The sequence below is a fragment of the Vombatus ursinus genome, unplaced genomic scaffold (genome assembly GCF_900497805.2).
Source record: "Vombatus ursinus unplaced genomic scaffold, bare-nosed wombat genome assembly UNPS02014863.1, whole genome shotgun sequence".
NCBI lineage: Eukaryota > Metazoa > Chordata > Mammalia > Diprotodontia > Vombatidae > Vombatus > Vombatus ursinus.
Window position 1 is genome coordinate 2,683,479 of NW_020954641.1, and position 17,693 is coordinate 2,701,171.

The 17,693-nt window shown below is 40.1% G+C and overlaps 1 protein-coding gene across 3 annotated transcripts in view; it reads left to right on the plus strand.

Moving 5' to 3' along the window:
• ABLIM3 (actin binding LIM protein family member 3) overlaps positions 1-17,693 on the plus strand; it is a 170,803-nt gene that overhangs the window by 53,464 nt on the left and 99,646 nt on the right. For 2 of the 3 annotated variants that reach the window (XM_027841881.1, XM_027841882.1), the window contains exon 2: positions 10,142-10,279. In XM_027841881.1, coding sequence (XP_027697682.1) covers positions 10,142-10,279 — 138 coding nt within the window. Of the gene's footprint in view, positions 1-10,141; positions 10,280-17,693 lie in introns of those variants that run through there. The other variant, XM_027841883.1, reaches the window with a different exon arrangement.

The window sequence follows — 17,693 nt, forward strand, 5'->3', positions numbered from 1 at the left end:
GATCCCACCTCAGACACTTCTTAGCTGTGTGACTCTGAGAAGTCACTTACCTTTTTTGTATTTCACTTTCTTTGTAAAGTGAAGGAGTTGGGTTCAGTAGTGTCCTGTATTTGCTAGCTCCAAATACAGAAGCAAAGATGTTCAAAATGGAACTCATCTTTCCTGTATAAACCCATCTCTTTTCCACATTTCCCCTATGTCTGTCAGCCTGTCAACTAGCACTCATTAATGCTTACTATGTACCAGGTGCTGTGCTAAGCACTGGACGTCATTCTCCTTCCAATCAGTAACTTCAAAGCCATTCTTAAGTCTTCTCTCCCCCTCTGTCAAGTTTTCTGCCTCTCTCTTCTCGTACAGTGACAGCTTTAGTTCAAGCCCTCACCACCTCTCACCTGGACTGCCATAACAACCTTTTAAATGATCTCCCTGCTCCACTCTCTCCCCTTTCTAATCCAACCTTCACACAGCTGCCAAAATCATTTGCCTAAGGCATAGGTCTGCCCATGTCATTCTCCTGCTAGAAAATCTTCAGCACGAACACTTTGCCTCCAGGATGAAAGACTGACTCCTCAGCCAGCCATCCAAGGTCCTCTGCAATAGGAGTTCATAACCTTTTGTCTTTGGACTCCCTTGGGCAGTCTGTGAAGCCTATGGACCTCTTCTCAGAACAATGTTTATAGGCAATGGAAGGAAAATGCTAAATTTCAGTTTGAGGTCAGTGAAAATAAAGATGGAATTATTTTTCCCTTATGGAGCCCCCTAAAATCTCTCCCCAGATCCCTTGGGTGGAGGGGAGGGGTGTCTATGGAACAAAAGTTAGGCGTTCTTACTCCACAGTATGGCATTGCCAGCTGGATTTCATACTACTGCCTTTCACAAACTCTTGTTCAGCTAAATTGGATTACTGACTACTCCTTGAACTGTACAGGGTATTGACCATGCCTGGAGTGTACTCTTTCCTCATTTCACTTCTGAGATCCCTTGTCTTCCTTTAAGGCTTAACCTTTCCTGGTACTTCTAGTTATTAATGTTCTCACCCTTCCTCAAATTATATTTATGCATGCATATATATATATACATATATGCATGCATATTTTCGCACACCATATGTCCACATTTGGTGTGTCAGTGTATAAATGTATATATACATAATGTGTAGCTGTATAAATATTTACACATGCATACATACATGTATTATATAAATATAAATCTATCATATGTACAGATATACATGTGTATATAGGTATATGTGCTTGTATATATTCACATATAATATGCATATGGTAACATATATGATTGTGTATATGTGCATAAATAGGTAAATGCAACCATGCAGTGTATATATGTATAAATGTATATGTATTATATAAATGCACACTATATAATGTGTGTATATTTCTGTACACATGCAATATGTATTTCTCTCTCTATGTATGTATATGTGTATATATTCATATAGACACAATATAAATGCACCATATATACATACATATGGGGTATGTGTGTGTGTGTGTGTATATGTTTAGTGCAATTTCAGGCGCCAGGGACATATTTGTTTCTGTCTTTGTATCCCTAGCACTTAGCATAATGCCTTTCATTTAGTAGGTGTTTATAGATGCTTATTGAATTGGTTTAAACATAGGTCATAGAATATCAGAGCTCGAGAGCCTCAGAACCTAATAATAATGGCTGACATTTTATATATTGATTTAATCTTGGCAAAGCGCTTAATGTTTGTTACCTCACTTGAGCCCTGTAGCAGACCTGTGAGAGGTTCAGTAGGTATTATTATCTTTATTTTGCAGTTGAGGAAACTGAGGCACTGAGAGTTTAAGCAGGTTGTGCAGGGTCACACAGCTATGAGTATTAGAGACAGACTTTGAACCCAGTTCTTCCTAACTCCAAATACAACATTCTCCCCATTATGCCATGCTGATGTTCATAAAACATTGAATTGGAGGGGATCTTAGAACTTACACAGAATGTTAGAGATGGAAGGGAACATAAGACAGCTAAAAATGAGATAACGAGATGGAATCTTAGAATAGGAAAGCTGGAGCTAGAAGGATATGTACCACACAGAACATCAGTGCAATAAGAACATAGAGCATCACATCGGAAGGGACCTTAAAAAGAAGTTGTCTTAGAGTCACATGACCTGAATTTGAGTCCCTCCTCCATTACTAACCATGTGACTGTGAGCAAATACCTTCCCTTCTCTGAGCCTCAGTTTCCTCATCCTCAAAGAGAGACAATAAGATTTGCATTACTCATCTCACCCAACCACTGCGGGGATCAGATGAGATAAAGTATTTTGTAAACATAAAGGTCTTATGAAATATGCGCCATTATTATTCTACTGGGATTGAAGTGTATCATTACGTTATCTATCAAGAAAGAGGTGGTTAAATGAAATGATCTTGTTAAGAAATCTTATGGGCAAATTTAACCTACTTAAATGAACAAATTATTTTTAGGCACTCTAGATGGGCCAATTTATAAGCAATTGATATGCTAATTATAAATTGGTCTCACCCATGAGAGGCAGCCTGCTGTAGTGGATAGAGTGTTGACCTCAGAATTTGTAAGAGTGACATGGGTTTGAATCAGGCCTCTAAAACCTACTGCTGTATCACCTGGGGGCAGATTCTTTAGCTTTTCCAGTGTTCTAGACAACTCTGCTGTTGGTCTGCATTAGTACAAGGAGTTTCCTCACCATTGTATCAGTGAAATCACAGTTCCAATCTCCATCCCTATCCTCATCCCCTAAAGTAGGGCTATTAACCTGTGGGGTATGTGTCAGGTGGAGATGGTGTGGACCCCTTTGGAAGTCTGGTGAAGCCTATGAACCCCTTATCAAAATATGGTTTTTTGGTTGCCTACATTCATAATTGAAAGAAATGCTAAATTTAAGTTAGAGGACCCCCTGAAACAGATTCCCTTGGAGCCCATGGACCCCTGATTAAAAATACCTTAATTGAAGTGATTCTTTTTACTTCCTTGGATTAAATCTTGGTTGGCCAAATTCTATTTACTTTAAGTACATGAAAGCAATATAATCAATTTTTCCTAATAATATTCTTTTCACACACACAAAAGGTTATTTCCCATTGTATTTTCACTGATTCAGTGGGCAATTCCACAATTCTGAAAGAATAAAGTTACACATATGTTAATAAACATGTATATATACAAATATTTATATATGTTCATGTATGTGTACATTGTATGTACACACAATTTGCCATACAAACACTCAAGTACTCAAATGGATTTGGGAATCTCATTGATTTAGATATTCCTTCATAATGAAGATCCAGATCCACATGTGGCTGCCCATCCTGTGGGGCTCTTGTCCATGTTGTCTCATAAGATAACCACAAGATATCCACCCAAGTACTGGAGGCTTTCCTTGCTTTCTTATGACATCATGATGAGAAAATCAGTAGCGTACTACCTCTCCTCTTTTCCCCTCACCATGTGACCCACACATCTTCTTTTCCCATCCCACATTTCCCTGATATTGTTTTACTCCTGATTTTCTTTTAAGTTCCTCATTACTAAAGAAATCCACCTTCCTTGTTATTGGTTTGAGGTAGAATATTGATGTGAGGTGACTGCCCTTTGTCTAGTAATTCTCACTTACTCTTCAAGATAAACAACTTCAGAGCCACAGGCTCTGGCTTGTCTAGTCAGACTAGCCTGGGGCCAGTTCTTATCAGTGAAGTCCACTATTCTTCCTGACCATCTTGGATCAGCATTAACCTTTCCTCACCTCCTGTCATTCAAAAACATAAATAGTCCTTCCTTTTCCAGGAACATGGAAGCTAAACCACTATTCCCTTGGACTAATACCCAGAGGATCTGACAACCAAACACATCAGGATTCCTTAGGAGGCATCCAATCCCCCAAAAGGGTGATTCTTATTCTAACAGTAATGATTAATAACTTATGTGATTTTTTTGTGCTTTAAAATTTGTAAAACATTTTCCTTAGGACAACTCTAATAAACAACATTGTATAATTATCATTATATTAATCCCATTTTACACATAATAAAACTGAGGCTTGGAGGGTGAAGTAATTTGCTCATAATTAACAGAGCAAATAAGTATTAAACCCTGAAGCTCTGACTGCAAATGAATTAGCAAAGTTTTGTGGCAAATGAAAATAATACTTCCATCCTTGTATACATACATTGCTAATCATTTTGACCCTTCCTACTTTTTGACTGAGATAGGAGAGAGAATTCTACAAAGGAAAGAAGTCAAGTCAACAAGCATTTATTAAATACTTAATGTGTGCTTAATATGAGCTAAGCTTTAGGAAATTAAAAAAAAAAAGGCAAAAAAAAAGTCCCTGCTCTCAAGGAGCTCACAGTCCAGTTGGGGAGACAATATGCAAACAATTATGTACAAACAAGATAGTACAGGATAAATTGGAAATAATGTCTGAGAAGGGGCATGAAGATTAAGGACGACTAGGTAAAAAGAAATCTTGTAGAAGGTGAGACTTTAGCTGAAACTTGAAAGAGCCAGGAGGCAGAATAAGGAGGATGAGAGCTCAGGGAATAGCTGATAGTTAGGCAAAGTGCCAAGAGTCAGGAAACAGAGTGTCTTGTGTGAAATACAGCAAAGAGGCCAGTGTCACTGAGTCATAGAGGGTGTGGAGAGAATAAGGTAGAAGACTGGAAAGGTAGGAAGGGGACCTGGTGATGGAGAGCTTTGAATACCAATCAGAGAGGATTACGTATTTTCTCCTGGAGGTGATAGGGTGTTTATTTAAATAGGAGGGTGACATAGTCAGATCTTCATTTTAAGAAGACATTTGGCATCTGAGTGGAAGATGGACTGGAGTCAGGAGAGACTTGAGGTGGGGAGATCAACTAGACTGGTAGAAACAACAAGACTTGGAAACTGATTGGATGTGGGTGTGAGAATGAGGAGTGAAAGATGACACCTAGGTTGTGAGCCTAGTTGACTAGGAGGTTAGTGGCACACTTGACAGTAACAGAGGACTTAAGAGGGAAGGTTTAAGGGAAAAGATAATGAGTTCAGTTTTGGACAGGTTGAGTTTAAGATGGCTATGACATAGCCATTTCAAGATATCCAATAGACAGTTGGAAATGTGAAACTGGAGGTCAAGCAAGAGGTTAGAGTTAGATAAATAGATCTGAGAATCATTTGCATAAAAATGATAATTGGATCCATGGGAGCTGATGAGATCAACTCGGGGGAAAAAGTATAAAGGGAGAAGAGAAAAGGGCCAAAAAAGGAGGCTTGGAGGACACCCACAGCTAGTGGGCATAACCTGGATGAAAATACAGCTAAGGGGACTGAAAAGAAGTGATCACATAGGTAAGAGGAGAATCATGAGAGAATAGTGTCACAAAAACCTAGAGAAAAGAGAATATCAAGGAGAAAAGAATGATTGACAGTGACAAAAGCTTCCAAGAGGTCAAGAAGACTAAGGAATAAAAAAAGACCATTGGGTTTGGCAATTAAGATATCACTGGTAACTTTGGAGAGAGCAGTTTCAGATGAACAATGAGGTTGGAAGCAAGACTGTAGAGCATGTAGAAGAGACTGAGAGAAAAGGAAGTACAGAGACCAATTGTAGATAGACTTTTCAAATTTAGCCACAAGGGAAAGGAGAGATATAGGATGGTAGCTTTTGGAGGTGGACAGATCAAGTGAGGGTTTTTTGAGGATGGGGAGACATGGACATTCTTGCAGGCAGTAGGGCAGTAGCCAATAGACAATGAGAGATTGAAAATGACTGAGAAGATGGAAAGAATAAAGGGGGAAATCTACCAGAGAAAATAGAATGAGATCATTTATAAAATCATTTGTGCATGTGGAGGAGTTAACCCTGGAAAGAAGAAAGGCCACCTCTTCATTTGAGATGAGAGGAGAAGGGGATAATGATAGAAGGCATCTGCATGATGTGAATTGAGGAGGAAGGGAGAAAAAAAGATCTCTTGGTTTATTGCCTCAATTTTTGCCTTAATTTTTTTCAGTAAAATATGAAGCAAGGTTCTCAGCTAAGAGGGTGGAAGGAGGGGAAGCCATAGCAGGCTTGGAGAAGTATAAAAAGGTTTGGAAAAATTGATGTGGTGAGTAGGATAGTGAATTGATTAGGGAGGTGTAAAAAGATTGCCTTGCCAACTTGTAGTCTTAGTTGAGACTAGATAAATCAGTAGTGGACCCAGTCAACATGGTTTCATGATTTTTGCCATCTTCAATCAACAGCACATGAGTAGGAGTAAAGGCAGTGGGAGTAATCCAAGACTGAGGTTTGGCAGGGCAAGATTGATGATAAGATAAAGACACAAGGAATTCAAGAGAAGAGGCAGTATAAAGTTGGTTCACTAAGAAGTTAAGATGGAGAAAGGAAGAAAATATAGGCAGTGATGCTCTGGGAAATAACTTAGAGGTAGAGTATTGGAGGTTATAGTGAAGATAAAAAATGGGGTTAGGGGATTCAGGGAAGAGGGGAAAGTAGAATCACAACTGATTCTGATCCAATAAAGGAACTTCAGAGTTCATAAACATGGAAGTGGAAGATTTGTAGGTGATGGCAAGGTCAAGCATATAAACATTTCTGTGTGTTGCTCAAGTGGGGTGAAAGGATAGCAATGACTAAGTTGAAGAATTGGGAGGGTGAGCTGTTTGAGGGAATATCAATATGTATGACAAAGGTTCCTAGTATTAGGGCAGGAGTTGGGAAGAAGAGAGAGAGCCAGGCACCGAACTTATTAAGGGAAGAAGGAGAATATCCCAGAGGTTGATAGACAACAGCCAATAGAATCTTGATTGAATGATAAATATGGATTGAATGAACCTCAGAGGAGGGGAGGTTACCAAGTGATGGTGGTAGAGACCATAGAAATGTCAATAAAAAGCAAAGGGTATTCCAACTCCTCTGCCACAATCTGTAAGTCAAGGATCTGAATGGAAATGCAGCCAGTGACGAAAACGGTGGTCAGGGAAGCCATGTCATTAGAAGGCAGCTAAGTGGGGGCAGATAGAACACTGGAGCTAGAGTCAGAAAGACCGGAGTCCAAACCTACCTCAGACACTTATTAGCTATGTGACTCTGAGCGAGTCTCAGCCTCTATCTGCCTGAGTTTCCTCTTTCTATAAAATGGGAACAATAATAGCACCTAACTCCCAGAGTTGTTGTAGGATAAAATGAGATGATACTTAAAAAATACTTTTCAAACTTTAAAGTACTATATACATGCTAGTTTTCATTATTCTTATTCTTCCTATTCCTATTAATAATCAGGAGGGGACCAGGTCTCAGTGAGTATAAGAAGATAGAAGGTGAGAAAGGAAAAAAAAGTGAAGATGAAAGCTAATTTGTTACCTATGGAGCAGGAATTCTAGAGGGTCTAGGGGAAGGAATGGGTAGCTTTAGAGTGGGATGTTGAAGTGTTGAATTAAGGGGAATAACAGGAAGGGGGAAGGAAGGAAGGAAGTAGTTTCCGGATATCTTCGTAGTATCTGAATATCTCCATATCTTACAATGTGATTGATTTTTGTGAGTGTTCCCTTTGTTGAAATTGGGACATTCTCTCTAATATGGGGGCCTACAGATTTGAGGGACCTTGTAAGACAATACCCACTCAAAACTATAGCTTGTAAGCTCCCATGAAAATATTTCCATTTACAGCCAGCCAGAGGACACAGTCCACCCTCCTCCCACCAAGAAAAGATATTTCATCAAACAATACAAACAAAGTGATAGGGGAAAAAATTCCTCCATGCGCACTTGGGTTACATACTCCTACGATATCAGGAGAAAATTCATGGAGGGCACACACGTGGGAAATAAGTAAATATATATACATATACATACACACACATACACACATATGTACATACATATATACGTATATGTGTATATGTATATATGTGTACATATACATATGTGGCCAGGGAAAGAGGTATTTGTGAAGAGGTATATGCCAGGAACTTTTGTGGCCAGGGCAATTCACACCTCATGCTGTAGTATTTTGGGTGTCATCTTGTATTGCCATGCCAATGCTTTATTGAGAGTTATATCTTTGCTCTCTGCTGGACATGTGTGTCTAATGGATAAGTCTTCTTTTCTGAAAATGCTGGACATTTTATTGTCTCTGCAGGGCATCTCCTCTGGACTTATGGTCACTAAGTTCCTCTCTACTATAATCTCTTGAGCTCACTGCTCATCACTCTTAAGGTGCAGTGACTAGAAAGTGTCTCCCTAACAAGGGCGCAATAGCTACTAGGGTTGGACAGATCAAGTGAGGATTTTTTGAGGATAAGGATGCTCTTTTAGACCATAACCAAGCCTGTGAGCTAGGATGCCTAACTAAAAAACACAAAACAAAAAGCCAGTCAGAGTACTTCTAAGCTCAGATTAAGTCCTTCACTTTGAACGCCTTTGTCTGGTGCTCATTCAAAGTCTGAGACAACTATTTTGACTGCCTCAGAAAATTCCTTTTAACTCCTATTTAACTTCCTGTAAGTATCCTCGGCCCCCTCAAAAATTATGCTAAAAAAAACAGAAAGAGTAAGGAGATGTGTGTATTTGTGTGTGTGTGTGTGTGTGTGTGTGTGTGTAGGTAGATAGTTCACTCCTAAGATTCTCTTTGCAATACAAATGAATCTGAGCAGAAAACAGGGATAAAAGCTACAGAAAGTGGCAAGACCATTTCCCTCCAACCTACTGATCCATTTACATAGAATCACAGAAATTTATCAGGCATAGGATTTAACCCATATGCTAAAGGAATCCCCAATGTAGTATACAAGACTGGTGGTCATTAAGCTTCTAAACTGAAGACATCTGGCCTTTATGTATATCAGATGAGATAATATTTGTTACAAAGCACTTAGTACAGTGCCTTGCACATAGTAGACAACATACGAGTGCTTATTCCCTTCCCCTACATCTGCTAGTATGTAGTACAGTAGTGGTAAAACAGTAGGTGCTATATAAATGCTCTTTCCTTTCCCTTCCCTAGGGAAGCACTTAGCTAGCTATCTGCTAGCACTTAGTATAGTAACTGGCACATAGTAAGTGCTATATAAAGTAAATGTTTCCCCCTATATCCTCTAATATTTAGTGCAGTGGCTGGCACATAGTAGATACTATACAAATGCTTATTCCCTTCCCCTACATCTGTTAGTACATAGTACAGTAGTAGGAAAACAGCAGGTGCTGTATAAATGCTCTCTCCCTTCCCCCGTATCTGCTAACGTTTAGTATAGTAGCTGGCACATAATAAGTGCTGTATAAATTCTTGTTCCCTTCCTCCATATCCTCTAATACTTGATGCAGTGGCTGGCACATAGTAGGCACTTAATAAATGCTATTTCACTGACTGACAGTAATAAAAACCCCTTAGCTTTTGTTCTGTACTCTCTCCCTCTACTGTATATTTGAAAAAAAATGCATATTTCCCATAAAGAGTTCTTTCTGCTACTATACTCAATCAGTCAATAAGCATTTATTAAGCACCTAGTATGTTCCAGGCACTCTTGAAACAGTCTCCACCCTCAAGAAGCTTCTATTCTATCAGAAGAAACAACATGTACATATATAGGTCTGTGTAGACAAAATAAATACATGGTAATTTAGAAGAGTGAAGGCTTAGTAGATATGGGCGTCAAGAAAGGTTTTGTGTAAAAAGTGGTTCTTAAGTTAGATCTTGAAGGCAAACTAAGGATTCTAAGAGAGGGAGGTGAGAAGAGAGTGCATGGGGAGAGAAGATGGAGTGCTATGTGGGAAGAACAGTAAGAAAGTCAGGTTGGCTGGACCAGAGAGTGCATGAAGGAGAGTATTATAGAAAACATTCCACTGCCTGTCCCAAGGCTTGGAAAGGACAGGTCAGATTACTGGTGCTGGGGGAAGATTCCCAATATTTGCTTATGCAGTCACATGACTGCTTTCTGTAAATAGTAGATAATCCAAAGTATAACTAACCAAGGGGAGAGGCATTTCAAATTTGATTGTGGTGCTCTGGTTTTTTCTCTTGGGAGTCACAAACAGTGGCCAGTTTCCAAGGTCCTCGATGGTAGTGTATAAATCCTTTATGAAAAGAGTTGGCCTTGCTCGATAATGACCTGTTTTCTTTTTTCCTTTTCACAGTTCCTTATCAGCAGAACCCCTACAACCCTGGGGGAGGCACCAATGTTATCCAGTGCTATCGCTGTGGGGACACTTGCAAAGGAGAAGTGGTCCGTGTGCAGAATAACCATTTCCACATCAGGTGTTTCACCTGTCAAGGTAAGAGGCCCACTTCCACTGCCCAAAGTCCCAAGCATGATGAGACCCCTTGAGAGGCCAAAGGAGCTGAAGCAAATACCACTCCCCAAATACTTGAGGTCCTCCCCCTACATTTTCTCAAAAATTTATCCAATCCCAAAAAATGGCAATAATTGCTCACATTTCTTTAGCACTTTGAGGTTTATAAAGTACTGTATTTTCTCCATTATAACCATATGAAGCAGGTAGTACATGTTTTATCATCTAGCTTTTACAGATAAGGAAACTGAGGCTCACATACGTTGCTCAGGTTCTCATAACTAGTAAGTAGTCAAGACAGAATTGGAACTCAGGTCTCTTCATCTCAAGTCTAGTGTTCTTTCCACTATATTATGCTTCCTATTTCATGCAGAGCCCTGTGCTAGGAGATAAGAAAGGGGTCTCTGTTCTCAGTCTCATGGTATTTTCTTACAGAGGTCTATTTCCAAACACAAAGGAAGGTGGGAAGGAACTTCTAAGGATGAGATGTCAGGACCTAGGCCACAGGGAGATTGACCATCCTGAAAGCTCAGATTGTCTTATTTGCTTTAATGCTCCAAGGTTCCATGATTCCATCAGAGTAGGTACTGCTTTCATCATGTGGATGACACTTTAGTAAGTGGCTCTTCATGAGTTAATGGGACCCCATTCATCAATTAGAGGTCAACCTCCAATTCAGGATCCTCCTTCATCCCAAGCCATCAGATGCCCTTTAATAAAAGACAATAGATTTAGAGGAAGGAAGGACATCAGAGTCCATCTTGTCTAACCCTCTCATTTTGTGAATGAGGAAACAAGGTCCCAGAAAGCTCAAATGACTTGGCCAAAGCCATACAAATATTAAGTGTCAGAACTGAAATTCATACCCAGGTCTTCTGACTTGAGAATCAGGACTCTTTCCATTATTCCTTCCATTGTGTTCTAAACTTTGGATAAAGATCTTTGGATTGGCAGATGCTTTTCATTGAGGTTGGGAATGGTGCTGCCTCCATGAAGTCTTCCTATAATCTCCTAGTCAATAATATTTTCTCCTTTCAGATCTACATAACATTTCGCTTTACCCTTTTCTAATGCACTTGTTTTATACTTATCTCTGTGTCTTACCCCAAATTGTAAACTCCATTAGAAAATGTACAGTGTCTTATCTAAACTTTGTATCTTCCCCCAGGGCCTGGCACAGTTCTCTGTAAACCTTAGGTACTTAAAATATTTGTTCAATGTTGAATGAACAGGAGGCTGTTAAGAAGAGCTGGCCATGTCAGAATGAGGGTCTTGAGGTTTTTCCTGTGGCGCTCCTTGGCTAAACCATTTCTACCCTCCAATATTTTATTCATTTTATAGGCTAAAAGTACCATAGATTAGAGTTGGAAGGCATCATAGAGGCCGACAATCTCGTTTTACCAATGAGAAAATGGAGACCTAGAAAGTTAAGTGACTTGTCCACGGTCACACAAGTGACAGCAAGTGGCAGGACTGGATTTTGAACCATGCTACATGATTTAATTGATGTGTGCACTTCTCTCTCTACACTGTAGTAACACATAGATGGAATTCACTAGTTGCTATTGACATTAGTGGTCATCCCTCTAATAATGCAGGTTTACCCTGATCTGTGCTAGTCTTCAACAGACACAGAATTCATCAACAGGCCTGGCCTCCAAGCTTTTCCAGATTGTTACAGCCTAGCCAAGCGTGTGCCCTTCTACATATCCTTTGAGAGCCCAGGGGCTCCTTCTCACCATAGAGAGGTAGTGGAAGAGAGTTATTTAACATCTGGAAAAAAAAGAACCATTTATACTATTATACTGAATTGATAACATCTGGTGGATCACAGCTTCTGGGCAAAAAAATATGAATGTCTCTGAGAACACCTGTTTTCTGGGTAATTTTGATTTCCTTCTCTGAGAGTAACAATCTTAGAAGGTTAGGGATAAGCCAGAGCTATGCCCTGTGTTAATTTTATGAAGTGTTTTGATTCAGAGCAGATGGATTGTGGATTATTCATAATCTTTATAGCTGATGTTAGGATTCATAGAATCATATTCGAAAGAGACCTAGGGGAGTTATCTGCCCAGCCTCCTACTTGCTGCAAGATTTTCTTTTGCAGCAAACCCAAAGAGTGGTCAATGCATTGGAACCAACTCATGAAGCAGTCCATTTAATTTCCAGACAGTTCCAATTTTTGAATTCTTCTTTATAGTGAGCTAAAATCTTTCCCTCTGTCATCTCCAACTATCAAATGCAGAGATCTTTTCTCAGCCTGGAGTCTAGGCAGGTCCTCCTCGGGCCATTTCTCATCAGTGGCTCCTGCCTCTAGTCACCCGGCCAGCCTGGCCCAGACCTCCTAATTCCTTTGATTCTATAGAGCTACACAGACAAGCAGAATCATAAAGTGCTAGGTCTAGGGCTGGAAGTGACCTCCAAGTCCCACCTCCTTATTTTACAGATGAGGAAACTGAGGCCTAGAAAGGTTAAATGACTTTTCCAAGTCACACAGATAGTGGTAGAGTCTGGATTTGAACATAGGCACCTTATTCCTAGTTCAGTAGAAAATTGCAGCACTCTTTCTATGGCACCATGCAACTTCGCCATGAGTGTTCACCATTTTCTTAGGAATACAGAAGAAAAAATACATTTCTCTTGAACCATTATCTGAATCAGTGCCCTCTGGAGAAACACTTTTGGTCACAGAAAATAGAAAGTTTGAGCCAATCATCTTGTTCTAGTGCTTCTCTCTGGGGCCAGGCAGAACAAACCTAATCAAATGAGTAAATGGAAAAAGCATTTGTTAAGCACTTACTGTATGCCAGTTACGGTGATAAGGACTGGGGTATACAAATACAAAAAGGAAGGCAGTTGCTGCTTTCATGGAGCTTACCTTCTACTAGGAGAAGACATCTAGAAGGAAGTGGTGGCTGGGTTGGGTATTTTGGTTAGGAGAGTCACAGGGATGAGGAATAAAGTCATATGGAATTTCAGTGACATGGCCCTTCTAGGAGGGGTAAAGTTGATTTGATTACTGCTCCATATGACATTCCTTTGTGTATTTGAAGGTATTGATCATATCCCCTACTAAGTCTTCCCTTCTTTGAGTCAACCATTCCACGTGGCACAGCTTTGATCCTGGTCACTCGGTTTTAGAAAGCTGTAGCTGTGCAAATTTCCCTTCTAAGATCTGGTGCTCCAAATTAAGCACAAAGCTTTAAGAGTTATATCAGCAGGGCAGAGGACACTAGGACTATCATCTCTCTTGTTCTAAACAATAGATTTCCATGAAAGCAACCTAAGATATCTTAGAGGCCATCTGGCTCAACCACTTCATTTGATAAAAATGAAGAAACTGAGGCAGAGCAATATGAAGTGATTGACCTATGGTCATTTAGATGGCAAGTCATGGGGCCAGGAATGGAATCCAGGGCCTCTGACACCAGATCCAGTGTTCATGGAACTGCTTCAAAGCCTGGAAGGAAAGCAGTGTGAGATGTAACATTCCCATTTTAAAAATTAGGAATCTGAGGTTCATAGAGATAAAAGAAAAGCAAGCACATAGAAATCATAGAGCCGACAGACAGCTAGTGATGGAGCCAAAATTCAATCCCAAGTCTGCCAACTCCAGGCCTAGCTTTATTCCTGTTATTTCTTGTCTACATTAGGGGGAATAAAATTGTTGTGTTAACTTAGTTCCATAAAAACATCATGGCACAGTGAAAAAGCACATTGGGCTTAAAGTCAAGAGACACAGGTTTGTGTCTCAAATCTTACACTTCCCAGCTATGTGATGTTGGACAAGACACTTAATGCCTCTGGATCTTAGTTTCCTTATCTGGAAATTTAATAATAATACTCATACTGTGAACCTCATGGGGTTGTTGTGAGGAAAGGTCATTGTAAGCTATAAAGTACTATAAAATACTTTATTTTTGTTAGCAATAAAAATGTTATAAATGGGCAGTTGGTTAGGTGATATTATTATAGAGATTTACAACTTTATGAGGTGGTTTGGCTGTAATTCATTAACTATATTCTTATGAAATGATGGCGTTTGGGACAAGATCATAGGATTATATACAGGATTTAGACTGGAAGGGACCATAGAGATCATCTGGTCCAATACTTTCATTGTACAGAGAAGGAAATAGGGCCAAGTAGGGGAAATAATTTGTCCACAGGTCACAAGAATGAAATTCAATGTTTGAACTCAGGCTCCTTGATTACAAATCCAGCTTTTCTCTTACTGTGCTACAGAGCCAATGTCTGTCTGGTCTAAGACTATGAGAACCATATGCTTACCTGATGGTGCAATTACTTCCCAACCTTTTCACAATGTTAAACATCCCTTTTTCTTCTCCCTAAATCCTATGTGGCATGGAACAATTCTCCTAATTTAGGAATCACTTATATCCCAGATTTCATGGATAAGTCCATTGTTTGTAACTCAGAACTCATTTGTCCAGTAGGAACCACATCATCTGTAGGAGTTAGGCTCCTGGCCCAACCCACAGAGTCTGTGTAATCCAAAATGTCCTAGGGGATCATGGGTCTCTAAGGTACAAAGAATCATCCTAGAAACCAACCCCCTCATTTTGCAGAAAAGGAAAAGGAGACGGAGTCATAAGATCACGGATTTAGTCCTGAAAGAGACATACAGGGAAGTTGTGGGGTCCAACTTTCTTATTTTACAGATGAGGGACCTGAGGGGAAGTAACAGGCCCGAGATCATACTGCTAATAAATAGCAAGACTGGAATTCAAAGCCACATATTCCATCTCCAGCACTTTCCCCACTATATCCCACTCCTGTGCCATCAATGGGCCTCAGTAGTCCCTGACTACCATTAGTAACAGTGTTTCTATAGGACAGTGTTTTTAGAATTCTGACTTATTTTCCTTCTGAATTCTAGCTGGCATAACAATAAAAAGTAAAGTTTGCAAAGCAATACACACATGCACACACACACACACACACACATATATATACTTATTTGATTCTCACAACAACCCTGGAAGGTAAGTGCTATGATTAGTCCCATTTTTCAAATGAGGAAACTGAGGCTAAAAGAGGTTAAAGGACTTGCCCAGCATCACCTGCCTACTAAGTGTTTGATCCAAGATTCGAACTCAAGTGTTCCTGGCTGCATTACCCAATTGCCTTTATTTTCTCCCACCTTCTGGAGAGTAACGGTGGAATCACCCTCCTCCCACTCTAGTTCCAAGTTACTGATGCTGTGCTCCATGGTGACTAGCCTCTTTTGCCTCTAAATGCCAGGCACCATGACTGCTGAGTCAGACACGAGAATAGAGAAAAGCTCTAAAGATGCTGTCAAGTATATAGCTATCCTCAACCATGAGCCTCAGGATTGTCGTTTCCTAACCCTTGATGCGCTCTATGTGTCCAAGACCTCAGGCAAAACATCAGAGTTGCAAGAGCCCTTAAAAACATCTGTAGGTCATTGAATGTGAGAGCTTGAGGGGACGTCAGAGATCATCCAGTCCAGTCCTCTTGTGTTACATTTGGAGAAACCAAGCCCCAAGGAGGCCTAGTGGTTTAGCCCTGGTTAAGCATGATTAGGAACTACTTGTGATTTTTGGTGGGACTTTCAATTAAATTTGTTTTGAGATTTTATGCTATTTTTTTGACAAAAATGAAAGTTTGTGAGGTTCCTATAAGGACCAGATCTGGGAATCACAGAGTTAAAGAGTTGTCTTTCTCTTAAAGTTGTGCCCAGTGGCTTGAACTGGAGTTCTATGGATAATTACATGTTTGTTATAGTGCTTCACATAGCTTACAAAACCCTTTTATATTCTTTATTTCACTTAATATTCACACAAACCTAGGGATTGAAGGAGGCAGGGATTGTTATTCTTATTTTACAGACAGAGAAATTAAGGCCAGAATGTTGAAATGACTTGCCCAAGGTCACCCAGGAAAGTAGAACCAGCTTGCTGGATTCCTGCAGAGTTGAGAGACGGCATTGTGCCCTGCTATATTGCCTTGCCTTTCCCAATAAGTCCAAGAGCGGTCATGACCCCATTTTTAATGTTCAGTTGAACAAATTTTTATTGATCCATTGGCATGTGTAAAGTAGCACATTAGGTATTGGAGGTGGGGATGTAAAGATAAGTAATGTTTAAATAACCATGAGTAAGGAATAAAAATTAGCAAACAAGGAAAAAAAAGTAGTAGTGTTAGTGCTACTTTGTAGTCAACATCAATTTGGGCAAGGAATACAATGGAATAAGCTTTGAACCCAGAAGGTCTGGGTTCTAGTCCTGAGTTTGTCACTTGCAAGTTTGGTGACTTTGGGCACGTCATTTAAGCACTCTGTGCATCAGTCTCCCCTGTAAAATTAGGGAATTCTTACATCAGTAGGCCTATCCACCCATTTTACAGATTAGGAGGCTAGAGGAATGAAATTATTTGTCTGAGCTCACATGGGAAGCAAGGGGCAAGTGGGATTAGAATCTATATTTTCTCACTGCAGATACAGTGTTCATTCACTATACCACATTGCCTCAAAGTGGAGCAGGGAGAAGTTAACCATGTTATTAAAGACTCACTTTTGGGGCAGCTAGGTGGTGCAATGGATAGAGCACCGACCCTGAAGTCAGGAGGACCTGAGTTCAAATCCAGCCTGAGACACATAACACTCACTAGCTGTGTGACTCTGGGCAAGTCACTTAACCCCAATTGCCTCACCAAAAAAAAACCAAAACAAAACAAAACAAAAAGACTCACTTTCATAGGCCAGCACAAAGGAGTGGCTTGTCCTATCATAGTCCATCATCAACAGACTGAAACAACCAAGTCCTCCCCCAGTTCCGAGACCCATCCACCGAGAGGTGCCAAAAGGGCATGTCTGTAGCCCCCAGAGAAAGACAGAATCAAAAGTCCCAAACCAAGGCTGATCACCCTATAAACTCATCAGGTTGGCCAGGGAACTCTGCCAATCAGTACTTGGGCAAGTTATTTAACCTCTCTAGATCTTAGTTTCTTTATCCATAAAACAAGGGATTAGACTGAATGACCTCTAAAATCCCGTCCTGCTTGAAAGCAATGATTTTATGCCTCTCTGATCCATCTTCAATGTAACTGCTGACATAGCTTTATAACCATGCCACTCCTACTCAGAAACCTTCAGTAACTCCCTGTTGCCTTGAGGACAAAAGGTAAACTTTTTGGCTTAGTATTTAAGACGACCTATATATAGTCTGGCTCCAAAATACCTTTTCAGCCTTATTGCACCTCACTCTCTAACATATACTCTATGCTCCAGCCAAAGTGGAATTCCAACTTTTTCTGGAATTCGACATGCTGCCTGCTCCCTCTTTGCATTGGCACAATAACCTAAGACACACACACACACACACACACACACACACACACACACACACACACA